Source organism: Callorhinus ursinus, unplaced genomic scaffold, assembly GCF_003265705.2.
Source record: "Callorhinus ursinus isolate GAN/ISIS: 27379988/994484 unplaced genomic scaffold, GSC_fseal_2.0 scaffold11, whole genome shotgun sequence".
In the NCBI taxonomy this organism is placed as follows: Eukaryota; Metazoa; Chordata; class Mammalia; order Carnivora; family Otariidae; genus Callorhinus; species Callorhinus ursinus.
In genome coordinates, this window is record NW_027397073.1 from 49,768,449 (window position 1) to 49,789,453 (window position 21,005).

General features: G+C 45.6%; 1 protein-coding gene across 2 annotated transcripts in view; it reads right to left on the bottom strand.

Moving 5' to 3' along the window:
• The window catches only part of COLEC12 (collectin subfamily member 12), a 187,514-nt gene that overhangs the window by 12,031 nt on the left and 154,478 nt on the right, over positions 1–21,005 (bottom strand). For both annotated transcript variants that reach the window (XM_025886872.2, XM_073898445.1), the window contains 5 exons: positions 19,971–20,069; positions 18,192–19,238; positions 6,528–7,007; positions 5,383–5,519; positions 4,053–4,162 (listed from right to left, as the gene is read on the bottom strand). In XM_025886872.2, coding sequence (XP_025742657.1) covers positions 4,053–4,162; positions 5,383–5,519; positions 6,528–7,007; positions 18,192–19,238; positions 19,971–20,069 — 1,873 coding nt within the window. The remainder of the gene's footprint in view (positions 1–4,052; positions 4,163–5,382; positions 5,520–6,527; positions 7,008–18,191; positions 19,239–19,970; positions 20,070–21,005) is intronic.

Here is a 21,005-nt window from a genome sequence, read left to right on the forward strand (position 1 = left end):
TGGGACTGATTCCCCCCTCCTCCTGGGCAGCCTCCATGAACAATGACGACTCTGCCAAACATACTTGCATCTATTCCATCAGGAGCAGAAGGCTCAGCTGTGATATGCTCCTGGTTTCACCAATCCTCTCTGTCTGTTTTCTATGTCATTGCTTTCAGGTCATTATTATTTCCTTCCTTCTTCCCTTGTTTTGGGATTAATTTGCTCCTCTTCTACCCATACAAGGTGGAAGCTGAGATCGTGGATTTTCAACTTAAAAACTCCCCCCCACAAACATAAGCACTTTAAAGGAGTCTAAACACTGTTTTAGCTGCATCCCACAAATTTTGTTATGTTGTATTTTCCTTTTCTTTGAAACATTTGCAGATTTCCTTTCTGATTTCTTCTTTGATCCATGGGTTATTTAGATGTGTATCCATTAATTTCCACATATTTGGCAATTTTGCAGATATCTTTTTGTTATTGATTTCTAGGTCAAACAACTATATATGCTATACTCTATATAATTTCAGTTCTTTTTAAATTCATTGAGACTTGTTTGATGGCCCAGCATATAGTTTATCTTGGTGAATGTACTGAATGTAGTTGAAAAGAGTGTACTCATAGCAGTTGAGTGAAACAGTCCATAAACATCAATTAAGCCAAGTGAGTTGATAGTGTTTACCATATCCCTGATTTTGCTACTTGTTTTGTCAACTACTGTGAGGAGAATGTTGAGCTCTCCCTGAAGCCCTGCCTCTCTGCCGTGTCCACATTTAGGGTTGGTATGTCTGTCTTCTTGATTGTGACATGGTCTTGGAAATCAGATCTTTTTTTTTTCTTTTTTTACACATGAGTAGGAGAGCAACATGTCTCACGCATATTGCTGCCCCTACACTCTAGAAAAGATCCTCCAGGCCAGCACAGAGGCTGGCTCACAGTGGGCCCTCCAGGATAATTCAGTGAATGTGGACACAGGACTGTGGGTTACTGGATCCCAATCTCCAGTCCGGGGTCTGATGCTGGCCAGGAAAGAAGTTTTCACAGATCTGTGGTGAAATGAGAAAAAATAAAGACAACTGTGTGTGTGTGCGAGTGTGCGCGAGGGTGGGTGTGTTAGAGGAAAGGGGTAAAAGGACAGCTGGGAGACTTTACTGATGCTTCTACAGCCTGGACCAGGCACAGGGAGGTGCCAGAAGCACTGAGGAGGAGGGTGAAGGTGAGTCTGGGCAGACGGAGAAGTCTTTGGGGAGACATACTGGTGAGAGACCCCCTAAGAGCCTGAAGCCCAGACCCCATCCCCAGGCCATGGTGGAGAATGTTCTTCTTCTTCACAACCCTGGTGTGGGATCTGAGTGAGATACTGTGTGTGGCATCTCATTCAGGACATGGTAAAATACCTCAATGCCAGGGAGTATGATTCTGCAGTGACTGACTGGTGGGAAGACAGTTACGATTATGACAAGATAGTGATACTAATACTGGTACGAGTGGGTGACCTTTCTTGAGCACTTCCCATGGGCCACACACTGTCCTAAACGCTTTATATACATAATCCCATTCTGTTTTCACCACACTGACATAGACCCTTCTGTAAGACTTGTTTCTAGACGAGGACATGAGATTTCGCATGCTTGAGTAGCTGGCAGCTATGAAGGCCACGTCCAAGCCTGGAACCCAGACCTCACTGCACTGGCTCCTTTTCTAGTTTGAGCAGTGTTTATTATTCTGTGTCAAGTTAAATTAGCCTTTCGCCATTGAGGCCTCATAATACGTCTGACTAATTTATTCTTGCTTTTAAAACTTGATCCTGGGGACTTGTCAAGTGTACGTGTTCCTTTGGGTGGGAAACGAGAGGCACAGTGGTGCTGTGGTTAGGGTGCAGAAGCTGAGGGTCTTGTGGGGCTCCAGGGTGGCCATGGCTGGGGATGGAGTTCCCAGGAAGGGGTCTGGTGAGCTCATCCTTCTCCTGTCCCAGGTACTGACACCCAAGTCACCCAGCTCTTGCTAGAGCCCAGGGAAGAGGAGAAAAGTGCCACCTTGGGGCAGCTGGTGAAGACTGTAGCGTTCCAGCTCAGTCCCTCCTATATGGGTCAGTCCAGTTTTTCTTGGAGGAAGGCTTCTAGCTGAATTTCTTAGTGAGTCTACGCTAGAACTTTTTTGCACTTAGGGCTGTGAGGAAAGTGGAGGCTCGCCTACCCTCAACTGCCTTAAAAAAAAAAAAAAAAAGAAAGATCCTGGCAATCTTGTCTAAGACAAGCTTTATCTTTGTCCTTTAATAACTTCTGCCTTCCATCGCTACTGCCGACCCTCCCAACTGTTTTGAATCTCCTGAGGTATATCTCTGCCATGCTGGGTGATCTCCTTTGGGCTGTCAGCCAACCCCCCGAGTGCCAGAGTGTAGTATAGCTTCCTTTCCCCAAGGACAGGTGCAGAGGGAGTAGACAGGACATCTGTTGGCCCAGCAGGCAGATGGCCATTGGTCCTGGGGGCACGGTGAGGCTCACCTTCGGAGCAGACCTAAAACCTGCCAATGTTCCATCTTGATGTTTGGTCATTGTTTTGTAAAGAAATGGCCTTATTTGGGTTTCTGCCTATACCCTCTAATCTTGCTTGTCACGTGGAAGATCTGTCTACCTGTGCCCAGGCACACGCACACAGGAACATTTTTTTTTTTTAAGATTTATTTTTTACAGGTGCCTGCATAGCTCAGTCAGTTAAGCGACTGCCTTCAGCTCAGCTCATGGTCCCAGGGTCTACGGATGGAGCCCCGCGGCGGGCTCCCCACTCAGCGGGGAGTGTGTTTCTCCTTCTCTCCCTACTCCACCATGCTTTCTCTCTCTCAAAGAAATTTAAAAAAAATTTATTTTTGAGAGAGAGAGTGCACGAGTCGTGGGGGGGGGGTGGGCAGAGGGAGAGAGAGAATCTCAAGCAGACTCTCCGCTGAGTGCAGAGCCTGACTTGGGGCTCGATCTCATCACCCTGAGATCATGACCTGAGCTGAAATCTCAAGAGTCAGATGCTTAACTGACCGAACCAACGAGGTGCCCCCACAGAAACATTTTAAAAACTCTCACGGGCTTCTCCACCACCTCTGGCCCTTGCTTCCCCTCCTTGACTGCTACAGGCCCTGCCTCAATATCCCTGGCACTGTCTTAGCCCTGAAACACCTCACTGTCTCCTCCCCGGGTGCCATGGTCATGGCTGTCTCCATACCGTGACGGTCTCATGCCTGCTTGAGCCTCTGCAGGGTCTGCCTCTCTTCTCCAGCAAAGGAAAGTTGGTTATTCAGAGGTGAGTTTTCATAAATTCTGCTTCATGTGGTGCAGTTTGTTGCATATTTTCACATTCATTAGAAGCAAAGTAGGAGTTGGAAGAAGTGAAATTCAAATTGGTACAATTCAGCCCATCTTCTGACCCTGGGGTAGCATTAAGGAAGGAGTTGACATGACAGCCCCAGGGGTGGAATTAGGGGCCCAGAAGTCTCCATGAGCCTGGGAGCCTGAGCAGGTATTGTAAAGGGTTTCCATTCTTTGTTGCTGCCTTTATAGAACTCAGGTCACACCAGACTTACAAGGACTTTTCAAACACTTAGGGGATGATTATTCCCCACACACCGCCTGTTATTTGTTCCTGGTGCGCCTGTTATTAACTTGTAGTTCATAATCACACCCTGGCCAGAAGCCCAGCTGGGGTCAGGGCCACTGAGGTGTTATCTTGAAGGGAGCTCCTGGCCCTTGAACAGGGGTGAGCTCTCATCGTGCCTGAAGTAGTCTTATCCTTCACAGCAGTGTTTAAAGAGAACACCTCACCTCAAGTACCATACTGTGAGATGTTATGAGTCTCTGATTTTTTTCCCATAGAAATGAAAAAATTCACACCATGAAAGAAAAAAAGAAAACAACCCTAGTTTATAGCATATTGACTCTCTACCACACATGGAAATACACAACTAGTAGCAGAAGCCTCAATGTGAGGGGTATCTAGGACACAGGGTGGTTAAAGAAGAGATTGCAAGGGGTCAGGCAAGGGGTGGAAAACAGAGAACAGCCTGGAAGTTTCTGAACACTCACTTATACTCTGGAGACGTCCCATCCAGCCACTTCCATTCATTTTCATGCTCTGCGTCTGTGAGGCCGATCCAGTGGCTATCTCTCCCTACTATTTGCTTCTTTATCCATTGCTGAAAGATAAATCCATGACAGTGTGGTATTACTTGGAGGGGAACGGATATCTAGAGGAATTCCCCCTTCCCCTGAAACATATGGGAGGAAAGAAAGAACATTTAAAAGAGAATGTGTGTTAGAGTATGTACATGCTTCTGCTCTTTTACTGCACCTGTTTTGTTTTGCAGTGTTTTGGGGCTTTGACACGTTTTCCTTCTATAAGTTTGTAAGTGATATTTAAGGGATGCTCTTCCTCTTCTAGATCACCCAGACAACTTAATGAATTCCACCAGGCTCCATCCCTTTCTGTCACCCGTCAGCCCAGTGTTCTGGTAATACCAACAGCCCTGGCATTATCGAGCTCTTCCTCTGGCCAGCTCCCATGTCCAACGTGCCACAAGAAACCTGTCTGTAAGCCTTCAGCAACCACGGTAGTTAAGTGGCTGAGCTGAGACTGGACCCAAGTCTACCGATTCTAAAGCCCGGGTACCTGCACCTGGCCATCCCCAGTCAGTTACTGCAGGAAACCTGTTTCCAGGGCCACATCTGCTGAAGATACTTAGGGAAAAGGAAGGAGGTTGCTGGAACTGTGTGGCACCAAAGAGCACTAGCATTATTGCTGGAGGGACCCCCATTTCAGGTTCAGCTCTGCATTTACTTGTCATCCTATGAATAAAGCCATGAAGCCTTGTGGGGCCTCAGTTTTCTTATCTGTAAACGGGGGATAATAATACCCATGGGTTCTGCAGTTGCTGTGAGGGGTAAAGGAGAAAGAAGTGCCTCGTACAGTGCCTGGCCCATAGGAGGGGCCTAGGGAGTGGTCACCAGTGTGATTATGCGTGAGCTCTGCCCCGTGGCCTTCTCCACTGCTGAGGCCACCCATCTGGTCCCTGGCACCCACCCCTACAGTGCTCATGCCCCTTGGCTTCTCTCTCCACACGTGTTTGGTGCCAGCCAGCAGACTTCTCTTCCACATTACAGCTCTTTCGACAGCCACCAGCAGGAGCCACCCATCTCCAGGCTTAATAAAGCAGTATCTTCCAGCTGGAAGCAAGAGAACACAGTTCCCGTGCCGTGAATGCTTCTTGTCACCGGATAAGGCCCGAATCTCCACAATGCGGCCTTCTGTGTTTATGTGACTTACGGATTTTTGATATCTTTGAATCCCCAGTTAAGCATGCAATTTCCAGATGTAAACGATCCTTATAGTTTTTCTCCAAGCATGCCACAGACATACCTGTTCCTCTCTTGTGTTTATGAAAACGAGATGTGAAGACTTGTCTTCACAGAAGAGTTTTGCATCCTCAAAAATTTCTTTCTCAACCGAAAAATAGTAGCATTTATCCGTGAAGTTCTTCCAGTGAGGTGGGCAGCCTAGGAATGCAAACGTTTAAAATATTAATTAAGAAAACACACACACACACAAAGCACTACGCCTTTCTTCAGTTATATTTAAGAGGCCATGGCTTTGGCCTTGCTTCTTTCCAAGGCCAGGAGCAGTTCCCGCGTCCGTGTGTGAGCCCACAAGTGGCCCGAGACAGCCACGCTGGGAGCAAAGACTGGGGGGGGGGGGGGGCGACAGGCTGCAGAGCACACAGTAGTTAAAACTACAGAGCCTGGAAAATTATTGATGCTGGGTCTTAGTTCCTCTGCATCTGGATTAGTCTTTACAATGACAGAAATAACAGGAACAACAACAAAAGGCTGAGCAGACACAGATGTGCCACATCAGTCTGGAGTCATATGGAACCTATCAATAAATAGATGGGAGAACCCGGAACCAAAACTGGGCTTGTGGAAAAATGAAGATGACCAGAGTCGTGCTTAAGGAAATCAAGTGGAACTGGGTGTGATTCAAAGGAGAGAAAAAACAGGCTTGCTTGCTAACCAGACATTGAGGGTTTTGCCAAATTATCAAAATTTAGGAATCGAGTTTCCTAATTATAAAAAAGCTAGAAGCACCAGAACACCCTCTCAAAACTATGCAATCTGGGCTTTAGTAACAGAAAGTTCCATCTACACGGTTACTGAGGGCTTCTATCCCCAAGGTGAAGGGCATAGAATGAGAAGAAGATTGGCTGGGGGCAGCCAGCCTCAGACTTGCATGAAGGAAATGTCTGGGGATGCATTTGTCCCTGAGGGCCTGACTCTGCTACATAAACACGTGTGAGGGATGGCGTTGAGAGAGAAACACATGTGCCTGAGTGACGTCTCCTGGCTCAGAGGCCTGTGAGAGCATCAGGGGCCATGTGCCTGCCCACACGGTGCCTTCAAAGCCAAGTAAAGCAGGGCGTGGGGGGCACATGGGGCTGCATGCTGTGGGCCGGCCACAAGTGCACACAGCGCCCCTGACCCTGGGTGTGAGGGAAGTCTCAGACTTACCATTGGCCTCGGGTGCTGAGGTTGGCTCGTTCTGTAGGGCTAGGGGCATCGCTGCCCCTGACGGGCCTGGGGGGCCCTTTGGGCCTGGCATGCCTGGCACCCCAGGCAAGCCTGGCAGCCCCCGTGGTCCAGGCACCCCCGGCTCTCCCACGGTGCCCTGCAGTCCCTGGAAGCCAGGAGGGCCCTGAGGGCCAGGGAGTCCGTCCTTGCCTGGTGGGCCGGGGGGGCCTGGGTCCCCACTGGGGCCCTGAGGACCGGGCTTCCCGGGGGATCCACGGGAGCCCTTGGGGCCCTGCAAGCCTTTGGAGCCTTTGCCGCCACGCTCTCCGGGGGGGCCAATGGGCCCAATTGGGCCCCTCTCACCGGCGGGGCCAGGTGGACCAGGCTCCCCCTTCTCTCCTTTCTGTCCTTTGTTGCCAGTGGGACCAGGGGGTCCCTGTTGTCCTCTGTCACCTTTTGGACCCCTGGGGCCAGGAGGACCTAAAATATAAAAAAAAATGTAAATGGCATGAACATGAAATCCATAGTGAGTGGTAGTGAAGAATTTATCTTCTTATAAACTCTCCAACTAAAAAAAATCTAGATGTCCAAAATATATACATTAAGGAGCGCTGCTTGCTTCACCATACTATTGTTGATGGTATTTTTTTTTTTTTTAAACAAAAGGTTTCTTTACTAAGCTCACCCTTTCTGCTCCAAGCATTTAGAATATATCTTACTGGCACACAGCGCTCTGGTATCTCAATGGATGTTTTCAGGGGAGGGACATCTTCACACAGTGACTCACACCATTAACGTGGGCTCCCTTAGTCGTCTGGGCCTGTTCTGTCACCAGCAGAAAAACCGTGCAGGCTGGGATGGTGGCTTCCCTCCTACTTGTTTCCTTTTCTTTTCATTAGTTTAACAAATATTTCTTAACAACCTGTTAGATGCCAAGCACCATGCAAGGTGCTGGGGGATAAAAAGTTGAATGAAAAAGGCCATCAAATGTTGAGAGGCACCTTCCTGCTAATTCCCTCACCACACCAAGGCCAGTCTCGTCTCTGTCACATCACCCCCAGCTCTCCTGTCTCCTCCACCGACCGTGCTGTGGGGATGCTGCTGTCCTTGGGGCTGGGCCTACCTCACCTGCGGACCAGCTCAGAGGGTCTTGGTGGGAAAGGGCTCGACGGGCTGGGCTCAGAAGAGTGTCCTCCTCCCCAGCTGGTTAGTTCAATAATGCAAACAGGGAAGGTGGGCTAGAGAAAAAAACAGGTGACCCTCGAACAGGTGAGAAAAAAAGGACACCATTCTATTCCCAAAGGAAGAAGGCAAATATCTGTTCATCCCTTATCATCCTAGAGAAGCTCACATAACCTGGGGTGGTTTTTTTCTGTAAGTTCTCAGGGGCAAAAGGGAACTGCACGCAAATACACCACAACCAGGATTTGTAGAGTGAATGAGTTTTCGAGGTACTTTCACATACGTTATGTCACCTGACCTTCATCTATGACATTTTATTCCCAGAGCACATCTGAGGACATGTAGAGCCAGAGAGGCCAAGCTTCTTATTCAACACTAGCTCCTCAAGACAGATACGCCCAGGAGGATGAAATGTGGACAGTCACAGTCTAGTAGTGGAGCTCGGACAGGAATTCTGGTCTTCTTACGTGGAAATGACTGTACCTAGGAGGACACTGTTCTCAAATACTCTACTATCCAGAATTTTTGAGTTTCTGAAACCTCACTCTTCTACAGGAGTAAGTGAAAGAGATCCATACTCATTCTTTCCATAGAAGTGGAAAGCCTTTCAGGCTGGGTGGGCAGAAGTGCTAGGGAGATGAAGGGTAGGGGGGCTTCCCACCCTGTGTTTTTTTTGATGCCCTTGCCTCACTCCTCCTGTACCAGCTGGTCAGGACAGAACAGTGAAGCAGGTCTTCCTGCCTCAGTAGGGGGATCTCTCTGCCCAACTCTCCTTTCTAGGCCTTGATGGGTGTCCACTGTACCTTCACACTATCCATGGCCCCAATGAGCCCACCCATCTCTGTTCTCTCTTAGTGAGAGCCTCAGCTCTGGACTCAGCTTTCCTTATTTAAGGCTACCCATGATATCGTCCTTGGATTTATCTGAGGCAGACCTTCTACTGAGCTATAAGAGAGTTTATGCTAATGGTTAGAACTAGTTTCAACATGTCCCTTTCTAGGGTTACCTGCTCCGTAAGTGAGAGACTTGAGAAGACTTTGCGATGAATTTTCTCTCTGAACCCAACTCACCGACTTCTGCCCCCCAGCTCCTGTTGGCTCTTCTCTATCATCAGCTCTCCTGGTCCCTATGTCCATCTCATAGTCCGATAGTCCACTTTCTCTGGGATGTCCTGCCAGCATCTGCAACCTGGCATGTCTCAAACGGACCTAGCCTCTCTTTACTGTCATGCCCTTCACCACATCATCACAACCATCTCCTCCTTCCGTCACTCATCATGACCCAGTGTAGGGGTTAACTTCTTAACTGCTCTTCCTACCTTCGATTCCTCTCCATTCACCCCCTCTGCATCTTTCCTACATTTGTCTTCCTTACCCATAACTCTGATCTCTACCTCCTCTAGAATATTCAGCCCCCACTACTTGGTCATCTGGTATTAAATCAAGGCTTTCATGACCTGGCCTAACATGCGTTTATTCCATCCTCCTCTGCACTTCTGCATCTCTTCTCTTAGAATTTCCTCTGCCCATATCCATCTGGAAAACTCCGGTCTACCTACCACGTCATTCTCCCAGGTGGAAGTTTTTCCTCTTTCTCTCATCTTTTAGTACTTGTTTGTTCTTTGAGGGCACTTTCCCAACTTGCAGCTAGCAGTGTCTGGTTACGTAGTCATTATTCAGACAGTGTTTATCAAATCAGTGTGTGTCACAGATCCAAAGACCTGGAGCACTGATACCAACAATTTAGGGCCCAGGAGAGACCAGAAGGGAGAGATTCCTGGGGAACAGTGGCCCGATTCGTGTCCCTCACCTCATTCTAAGAAGTACAGCTCCGCTCAATCTACATTACCAGGATGGCCCTGGCTGCTGCTGTGGAATACGATCCTGGGGAGATCCGCTCAATCTACATTACCAGGATGGCCCTGGCTGCTGCTGTGGAATATGATCCTGGGGAGATCCGCTCAATCTACATTACCAGGATGGCCCTGGCTGCTGCTGTGGAATATGATCCTGGGGAGACTGGTCTTTCTCAACTCTACTCACATCTAAGAATTGACCCAGTGGTCTCTGCATCTGCAATCTGAGGACTGTTTTTTTTTTTTTGTTTTTTTTTAAACCGAGGAGGCTCATTAAGTGCATTAGTAAAGACAGGGAAGGTGGATTTTCACTGCCAAATCTATCTCCTGTAAAAAGGTATCTTAGTTAATTTGTGTAGTTGAGAAACAGTGTCCTAGAGATTAACAGCGGGAAGGGGGCATATGCATTCCTCCATAATGGAGGTATCATTATGGAAGGTTCTAGTGGAACAATACTGACAACAGGCCAACACAACCACAACAAACACAATAATAGCAAAAATAAAAGTAGCTTTGTTTCTCACCCATTTCTGTTTCATGTTCTACGTTTAGCCTTATGAAATCCACATAATTAAGAAGGTCTGTTGGGAAATTCAAGTGCTTTAGAGATTCTTTGTCCTTATTCTCTTTATGGGTTTTGCCAACAATCAGTGTTTCTCATTTGCTCACAACTGGGTTTGGTACTATACTTGCAGGTGACAGGAAAGGAGTTTACCTGTGCCCATGGAATAGAGACTGTTCAGGGGTTTGTCTTCCTGATGTGACAGACCGATGTGATAGGGAGTTCTGCTTCTCCCAGAACACCTTCCTCTGGTTTCTGACAGAACTCCAAAGACACACTCTCTTCCTCTCCTGATATGAACCCAAGACCTCCCTTACCTAGGATGACAGCTTTTCATTAATCTTATTTCTTTCTGGGGCTGGGTAGTTGATGGTATTCAGCTATTTCCCTCTGAACTGCTTCTCAAATGTCCCCACTCACTCCACACAAAAGTTGTGGCTTATTTTAAGAATGGCACCAAACGTGGATTCCACAGTCAGTGCAAAATATCAGCAGATGCTAACTTCGAGATCTTGGGGAGGAAAGGAAAAGACGTCAAAAGAAGATAGACTTTTTGCCTTTGATAAAGGTTGAAAATCTTACTTGTGATGCATTTCCCAGCTGGATGAGCATAAAAACTGAATTTTTTTACACAAAGCATTACATCGACCACAAATAAGTTATCGGACTCTTAATAAGTTTGAATACTCATGACTGTGGATAAACTCCCAGCAAGCACAGTGTTAATGATTTCTTCATCCACAGCTGTCCTAGCCTTGGGAAAACCGTCATGGTGCTAGACCAGGAAGCTGGCCTTCCAATGTTGGTAAATAAAAATGTACTCTATGGGTCACCACCCCTAGTGCCTTAAAACCAAAACAGTTAGATAAATAACACGAGAGTATTTATAAGTGTGTGTAGTAACAACTTGTCCTCCGAGCTGAGAATGTGCTGATGCTACCATGTGGAGGCACGTGTGACAGCCCGCTCAGAAGCAAATTTGAGAGTTGCTTTCAAGGCCAAGCGAGTGGCCCCCTGGCTCCAGATTCTGAAATGTCAGGATACCCACCACGGTGCTGGTAAAGCCATCACAAGTTCCCGAAACATCTGACTGTGACGTAGACCAAGCCTGGGAGCAGCCCGGGTTTCACTGCCAGCAAAGCCCCCTCCCTGTGTTCCCCACCCTCCAGAGTGGGGAAACTTAAACACCCGAATCCTCCAAACAAGCAGTTTAAAGAGGACAGATGATTTTACATCACTGTGCTGTTTCTGCTTCGGACACCAGACTGCCGGCCTTGGGGAGGGCCCAGCCCTGTGTCCTACCCCTGAGATAAAGTTTCCAATTTGTTTGCCAACAAGACAGAAAGTAGAGAAACCACTTGAATTCTTACTGCCATCCAAAATTTTGGAGACTTGCTTTTAGAACCTCTAGTGTAAGGATGGAAGACAGAGAAAACTGGTAATATAATCAGAGACCTTTTTGCTTCTCATTTAAAAATCTACTAAATTAATCAACATTTACCAAAATACCTACGTTATGAAAGAGTCATTGTGTTTCACTGAGGTACTTTCAAAGCACTTTTTTCACTGAGGAAATTTAAAAGATATTATTTGGCAATCATTCTGAGAAATAATTCAATTCTTAACCTCATGTTTAAGACAGCCTTCTGGAATGCCACAGAGGCTCCTTCTCCACAAATATACCCTTGTCCACAGCGTATATTTAAACCACCATTTCTCACCAACTGGCCACAGTCTGCTTCTGTGCCTTACAGTGGCCGCTCTGATGGGTCCTCAACAGGCGGTCTTGTTTGAGGGAGCATGGCAAGAGTGGGTAGGGTTGGCACTGAGAGAAACTGAGGCTTCCTGCCTGATGCTTTCCACCTTCCTAGGTGTCTGTCAAGATCCAGCTCAAATGTCAATCTCTTACTGAAACCTCTACCGATTGCTCTCCTGAAAATAAACTTTCCCACATTTCAACCTCCCAAACATGCCATCTGTTCTATTTCATCGTGTCACACGGCAGCAGGGTGTCATGTGGAAGCGTGGGTTTGGGAACTAGAAAGATCCAAGGTTAGCACTGACATTTACTAGCTCCTTGGCCTGGGATAAGTTCCCTAGGCTCTCTGTGCCACGGTTCCCAGCCCTGCAAATGGGGACTGCTGGTAATTCCCGCCCTAAAGAGCTGTAACGAAAGCAGACAAGCGAACCGAGTGCTCAGCAGCACGCCTGGCATACTGCAGACACCGGACTGAAAAAGGAGTTGAAGCTAGCTGTCGGCAGCACCTGAGTCTCATTTCTCTCCAGGGCTGGGCCCCAGGCCACCAGCAGTAAGGACTTTTAGACCCAAATCGATGTTGACCCTCTCCCTACGATTTCATTCCTTGGGCACACGCAGCTGTTGTTTTCCACTCGATGGAGTGGCTGAGGCTGCAGCAGGGGGGACATCTTGAGGAGGCACTGAACTTACACGTGGGTGGAAATATTAGCCAACCACCCACTAGGCACTGCACTAAGAGCTTTATTTACATTAGCTCATTAAGTTCTCATCACTCCAAAAGGTAGACGCAGACGAGGATGAGGAACTTGGTGTCTGTGTCCGGGTCTGTCCCATTCCCGAGCTCTTGTTCTCACCCCCTAAATCTGATGCCTCTCTCAGAAGAGCAGAGGAAGAGAAACCTCCACTTGGGCTAGGAGGGGGCAACTTCACATTCTCTGCAGCTTGCAGAGAAAAGCTCAGGGTGTGATGTGAACTTCCTACCCAAGAGTGCATTATGACATATGAAGTCCTCCATATACATAATAAGCATAAAAATATGTACAGTATTTGTAACAAAAAAAAGGCTTTCTAAATAAGGTTGTCTTTTGGGTTTTTTTGGTTTACAGATACAGAGATAACTGTTGCTGGGATTCAACGTGGGTTTAACGTCTATTTCCACATTATCACCTTAGCTTAGTGCAAGCAGTCAACCTCAGCTTCTACTTTGCAAGAGGCCAGTGTCTCCTGTGACTGAGCCGTCCCGTAGGCGTGAGGGCTCACAAAGTGAGAGTCAAAAGGATTTCCCAGGAAGCATCAGAGCATTCTGAACCTTTCAGGGACAAGGCCAACATAATCCAAAGTGAATCCAATCCTGCTCCATCCTGCTTTATCCCATCTCTCCCTCATCCTCGTGGGAGAGATCTGCCTGGAGGGATCGAGGAAAGAGAGCAGAGAAGTGCACTGGGAAACGGAGCTCTGCCCCAAGTCTCTTGTTCCCTGGGAACGCCTCCGGGCATTCCTGCTCCGGAGGAAGTTGAACAGATGGAACAGAAAGGGGGCAGCTTGGTTGGCTTGAGACATTTCCAAGGTCAACTCACAAAAAGCACAGGTAATGAAAAGACCAAGGATAAAAGTAATACGGGAAGGCAAATGAGAATAGGAAAATATTTAGAAGCCAGGATCTCCGGTGTTTTAGAAACACTGAGTCAGAAACCTTCTCCGAATAGACAAGTTTCGCTTAATATGTTTGTTTCCCTTCCTGCACCTCCCCTGTCTGTCCATCCACCTACTTCTCAAGCTAAAAATTGAGGAGACATTCTGTTCCTCTCTTCCCTTACCCTCCACTACTGATCCACCCATCAGCCTTGTCCGGCCACGTACACTGGCCCCTGACCGTGTGCTCTATTTCTGTACACACCTCTCCACCAGCACCCCTACCACACACAGTGCCTTCGCAGCGCCTCTGGGCTAAGAACATGTTGGGTAGGAAACTCCAGGGGCCTGCGCACCAAATGGGGTCAAGAACAGGCTGATGTGAGCTCTGAATACTCATAGCCCCTTGCACCCGTAGATTCCTCCCCTCGGTGGAGCATGGCCAGACGAAGCCAGTCAGGGCCCTGATGGCCAGGGAAGGACAAGGCTGCCCTTGGGTCTGCCTACAACACCACTCCTGACTGAGGAGACCCATTTCTCTCACCTCCAAGTCACCCATAACTGGCCCATAGCCCCGCAGTGGACCCCTGCCACCCTGCTTGCTCCCCCATAATCTACCCTTTTCCCACCCCACTCCCCTCCCCGCACCCAGAATGACCTTTTAAAAATATAAATCAGATCATGTCACCACCATGCCTAAAACCTCCCTGTCGCACTTAGAATGAAATCCCAGCTCCCTGCCCTCACAGACTACTTCAGGGGCACCTGAGGACCGGGAAGAGGGCCATGCACTTTCAGCGATTATAGATGGGGTTAACAGCATGGGCTTTGGCACCAGACAGCCTGGGCTCAGATCCTGTTTAGCTACTTACTATCTCTGTGAATCTGAGCAAGTTCCTTAAACACCTCTCCAAACCTTAGTTTCCTCCTCTATAAACTGCTGATGATCTTATAAGTACCGTCTTACTTGGGGTGTCCCGGTAGCTCAGTTGGTTAAGCGTCCGACTCTTGATTTTGGCTCAGGTCATGATCTTCGTGTTGTGAGATTGAGCCCCGTGGTGGCTCCATGCTGGGCGTGGAGCCTGCTTGAGATTTTCTCTCTCCCTCTGCCTCTCCCCAACCCCCTCACCACCCCTGGCTCACACACACTCTCTAAAAAAATAAAGAAAGAAAATAAATAAGTACCTGTCTTACAGAGTTTGTGTCAAACACTCTGTGTATTCACACTCAATATTAGCAGATAAAAATAATCACAGTAATGGAAAAATTAACTAATTTAAAGCCAGGTCTGAATCTTCAGCTATAAGTTTTTCATACACTTCCTCAGCTGCCAAGCCACACTAAATATGTTAGACGTTTACTTGTAGAAGGCAAGCTAGCAACTGAATGGAATAATAAAACTATAAAACTTATAACTAGAAAATATCCAGAGTACAACATGATTCTCTAAGGTTTTACAGTGCCAAGAGAAGTTTAGAGAGCTCTTATTTTATGTTGTTGCACAACTACTGAGATCTGCCCTCATTCTGAATTTAAGTTGAGAAAGAATAGGAAAAAACTAAAGCAATCACTGAAGAACTTTCTGATCATCTGAAAGCCCGCCCCTTATTCAGAGTATGACTCATACCCACAATGTCCCTGACTTGAAATTGTCCATCTCCTCTGGAGTTGGGACACCCATATTGCTCAGGGAAGCCATTATATTTACAGGCAACACCAATTTTTATAAGGAACATCATATAAGACCAAAATTCACTTTCTATTCATGAATACCCACTAGCCCGTGTTTCACTCTCCTCAGATGTCATGTAAAATTTCTTCCACATGATAGTCTTTAAATAGCTGTAGACAACTGCCTTGTTCTCCACTAAGCAGTCTCTCCTACAGGTTAAAGTTCCTGGGTCCTTCAATCCTTCCTCAAGCATGTCTGGACTCCACAATCCTGGGCATATTTTTCTGAGCACGCTGGTCTGTGAATGTCCCTCTTGAAAGGGCCCCCTCAAAGTACACACTGTCCTCCAGGGGTAGTCTTACCATACCGAACGGAGTAAGAAATCACCTCCTTCATTTTGGACATTGTATTTTCATTGATATAATCAAAGATCACATTCTGGACATCATATTTTCATTGATATAATCAAAGATCACCTTAGATTCACTGGCAGACATAGTGACTTACTTACAGTCAACTAAAACCACCATGCTTTTCATGCACATATTCTTGTATCAACCTCTGTCTGTTTGGTCTTTTCCAACCACAACCAGGATTTTACATGTATTCCCTGTCTCCTTCATTTTGTTGGCATCTCTTTACTATTCTAGCCTCTCCAGGTCATTTTGGATTATGATTCTAGCATCCATGGTCTAGTATATATAGTTTCATGTCACACAAGTACTGGATTATCAGGTCATCCATATCCTCATGCTAGTCACTGACAAAGCTGTTGAATGGGGCTCTTCCATCTGCCATCCAGACCTGCTGCCGGCCCCATGGGGGCTCACTGAACTATCATTCTTTATACACATTCTGTGGAAGACACACCCTAGGGTCACCCCCAATGACTCATGCCCTTGTGTCATCCCTTCCCTGTGAGTGTGCAACCTGTGACTTGCTTATAACCAACAGAACATGGCAAAGGTGATGGCATGTCACTCCCTTGACTTACATTAGATGAGATTACATTACTTAATACCGTCTCAGCAGACTGGAATGAGAGACTCCCTTGCCGGCTTTGAAGAAGCTGCAGTGTTGTCAGATGGTCACATGGCAAGTGTCTACAGGTGGCCTCTAGGCCAGTACCCCTCCTTCCCCCCACAAGACCCCCAGCAAGCTCAATCGCACATTTGCAAGGACATGAATTCTGTGAAGCACCTGAGGAGCACAGAAATGGAATTTCCCCAGTCAAGCCTCTGATGAAACCTCAGCCCCTCACTGACATGGTACCCTGGTAAGACCCTGAGCAGAGGCCACAAGCCTTGCCCAGACACCTGATCCACAAATACTGTGAGATAAGAAATGGGTGTTGTTCTAAGCTGCTGAGTTTGTAATTTGTTACATAGCACAGAAAACCAATATCACCAATAAATCCACCTAACTGTGCTGTAATCCAGCACCTATTTTCTCTAACTTGTTCTTAACAGCATCAGTAACAAATGCCTTGGTAAAACCCAGATACACTATTTTCCATTCACTTAGTTTAATAATCTAATAACTCTGTTAATGTGCAGAAATAAGATTAGGTTCACCTACCTTCTTCTTAGTGAACTCATTCTGATGATTGCTGCTTTCCTGAAAGCTCACAAATTATCCAAATATATCACAAAATATTGTTAAAAACAATCTCGTTTCAGGCTTGAAGACAAATTCCCTATTCTACACAGTGTGTCTACACATCTATTTCCTCTTTTTGAAAATCAGGATTACTTTGCTTACAGGCAGTCTCCTGATACTCTAGAATTCTCTTGATTTTAAGTTACCTGAAGGCAAAGACCATCTGGGCTTCTTTGCATACCCCAGAGTGCTTAACACAGCATCTTTCACATAGTACTTTCAACTTAAAAGCTGTAAAAATAGTTTATGACTGAAAAATACTATTAATATATGGTTGCCACGAATCTTCAGAAGGAGACTTAATTTGAGCCAAGAATTTTCAATTTACATGGATGACCTGGATGAGAGTAAAACTCAGATTTTATTTTATTTTATTTTATTTTTAAGATTTTATTTATTTATTTGACAGGGAGATAAAGGGAGAGAACAAGTAGGCAGAGAGGCACACAGAGGAAGAGGGAGAAGCAGGCTCCCTGTTGAACAGGGAGCCCGATGCGGGGCTCGATCCCAGGACCCTGGGATCATGACCTGAGCCGAAGGCAACGCTTAACCGACTGAGCCACCCAGGTACCCCTAAAACTCAGATTTTATATGCAAGTCCACATTCTTTCTGTCCCCTGTGGCCTTACGGATATTGTGATGGCCAACCATCCATCTGCTCATGACACTTAGAAATAGGAATCCCTGTGACCTAAGCAAATTAATCTTGCTTTCAAAGGAGCCCAATTTATAATGACATTGAAAGAGCTAGGCACTGAAAACGTCCAAATTCAGCAAATATTTAATGGACCACCTTTGAGTGCTGTCTACAAATTCATAGTTAAAACACTTTTCAAGATACGGAGCTTAATCTACCTACCCCTTGAGTGTGGGTTGGACTTAATGACTTATTTTTAAAGAGCAGAATATGGTGGAAGTGATGGTATGCGACTTCTGAGGCTAGGTCATAAAAGGCATGTGGCTTTTTCTTGTGCTTTCTCTTGGATCACCAGCTCTGAAGTCAGCCAGCTGCCATACTGTGAGAACACTCAAGCAATTTCACATTGCGAGGAACCAAGGTCTCTTGCCAACTGAGGCCTCCTGCCAAGAGCCATGTGAATGAGTCATCTTGGAAGCAGATCCTCAGCCCCAACTAAGGTTTCGAGATGACTGCAGCCCTGACCAATATCTTGACACAACTTTACAAAAGATACTGAGTCAGAATCACCCAGCTAAGCCACTCTTGAATTCCCAATCCACAGAAACTGTGAGATAGCAAATGTTTACTGTTTTAAGTTGCCAACTTTTAGGGTAATCTGTTGTAATCAATAACTAATATGAATAAATTCAGAATTTTCACTTACCTTGCAGTATTGTAAAGTTCTTGATAAGCTGACCATGCTTGGAGTCTACCAGCTTCATTTCTTCCATAATCACTGATAAGTTGGCTACTTCAGTGTCTAACCTTGACCTCATCATATCTTGTTGCATCCTAAGAGAAACAGAATCCAAACGGATGTTGGCCAGTGTGTTATTCAAGGAGGTCAGATCATCTGTGTGTTTGGCCAATGTATCTGTGCACGTGGTCCTGACTTCATTCAGATTGCTGGTCAGCGTCCGCAGGTAGTGGGCAGTGTAACTGATGTTGCTAATGATGTTCACAATATCCGTCTCAAAGAGCTGGAAGCGTTCCTCCAACTGGCTGAACTTGATGGCTGTTCTATTCTCCGCATCCTTGTGTACATCCTGCAGGTCTTTCAGGTTCTGCTCATTGGCTTGTGAGGCTGTGGTGATGTTGTCCATCTGACCTGTGAATGAATTGAGCTGGCTGTTCATATCCTCCAGGGTGTCATTGTTAGCTTTGGCCAAGGCAGAGTTATTAGCAGCCAGTGTCTGTAAGCTCTGCACTTTCTCCTTCAGCCAATCAGTGTCCTTCTTGGCTTGAAGGAAAACCTGCTGCAGATTTTGGAAGTCATTCTTGATTCGCTGGATAGCTTGGCTTGTATCATCCACAGACCGCTGCAGATTAGTGATGAGGTTCCTCTGCTGCACCTGGGTCAGGTTCAGGTTGTTGAGGTTCATAATGACCACGTTATGAGAGTACATTTGGCTCTGCAGGTTGCCCTGCAGCACGCTGGTGTCTTGTTGCAGATTTGTGACGTAGCCATTATACGCCTGGAGGGTTTTGTTTACGGTGGTGATGAGGAAAGAGTTATTCTCCAAAGTTTCTTTCAGTTGACTTTGCCTGTCCACCAGTGCATCCCCACTTGCCTGTAACTTCTCCAGAGTATCTTTGTTCTTGCTGGTTTTCTCTGTAATCTCACGAAGCTGCTGACGAAGATCCAGTATGTCTGATCTGAAGGTAGAGAGTTCTGAGTTGGTGCTCATGGCTTTCTTCCCAGTTTGGTCCCCTGGAATAAGACATATTTATTACTTAGGTTGGTGGTATGGAGAAACGATCAGGTGAGGTCAAAGATCCCGAAGAGAGTTAACTGGTATGCACTGTTATTTCAGATATAAAATTTGTGGTATATGCAGAGTGCTCTGCATTAGTAAAACCCACATACCTATTAAAACTGGGTCCTGGGAAATTGGGAGGGGTGCTAACTTTGTAAGCACTTTTCTCAAAGAAGGAGGGGGATTTTACCAGATTCTAGAGCACTGGGCAGGGTGTCAAGAAGGAAATAACCTACTGTTTATTAAATTCACCATTAAATTCTTCCCTAAAAAAACAAAAACAAAAATCAAAGGATAGAGATAATTTTTTTAATTTTTTAAATTGATTTCTATAACTCTTCTATGCAGTCTAGAATATTTCAAATAGGAATTTACTGAACATTTTATAAAAGAGCTTTTATTAAAGTGTATTTGTGGTCCTTTCTGATCAGGATTGGTCTTCAGATTTTAATTGGCACAGAGTGGTTTTTTTGGGGAAGAATTCAACTCCAAAATTGCTCCTTAACATTAAAATGTAGAAGTCTTTAAATTAAATCATGAGGAAAGACTCAACACACAACACAAAAATTTAACAACCTTCTGGGTGAATGTGAATTTATAGTAGTATCATTCTAAATAGCTGAGGTCATTTAACATAGAATTAGAGGATTTAGTTTAATGCACTGTTCATTCTTGTTGCAGATTACCTAATTTTTTCAGGTCGCTTTCCACTGCTGTAAGCTTGTCATCATAGGTTTGGCGAGATGTCTCCATGCCACCCGTAACATTGTCCATTTTTTCTACAACTAAGATTTGGGAATTAAGGATTAGTACACACACCTGCTCACATTTTATTTTTCAGTTTCGACAAAAAAACATTTCATTAGAGAATAAAGGAAACAGACTGAAACAAAAAGTATAAATGAAATCAAATATGGGAAAAAAGCCATTCTTTTAGAAAAATAACTTACTTGTCACAAAACCCAGTGGTAGTTTACTTGGTTGAGAATTGTATGTTCTTAACTGTTTTTAGGATTCTGTATTGCCTTGGATGTGTTAGATGTTGTTGGAAGCTCAGTTTTAATTTTTATGTATTATATAAGCCCTCAATCTGTATTATTTTCTAAAGTAATTTTCATAGATGGAGGTATAACACTGTGATCATTTACAAAATTTTATCACTCATCAGACTTCCTGCCATTCCTGGAAGGTGCTATGAACTTATCTGGAAGGAAAGTCCATAGTAAAGAACATCTAGTTTACTTCTATAAACAGTCTTTGTAGAAGGAAGGGAAAGAAAGTCAAGAGTGTTTGTCACCCTTTCATGAGGCCTGAAAAGCCTGCTTCTCCTTAGTGACAAACGAATCTGCACTTTATCATTTCCCAAGAAGATGCCTACATGGGTTTCCATACAATTATTCATGAAGAAGACTTTTTTTTTTAGCAGCATTTTTTTGATTGTACCTAAAAGGGAGTTAGTGATACAGTGTTAAATAAAAGCCTCTGTTCTTATTTGTTCTTGGAAGGCAGTAATTCTTTATAGTTGTGAATACAAGTTTCTTTCTAAAATACTGTGTAAGAGTGTGTTTCTCTACATTTGTATCTTTGGGGTAAATACCCAGTAGTGCAATTGCTGGGTCGAATGGTAGCTCTATTTTCAACTGTTTGAGGAGCCTCCATACTGTTTTCCAGAGTGGCTGCACCAGCTTGCATTCCCACCAACAGTGTAGGAGGGTTCCCCT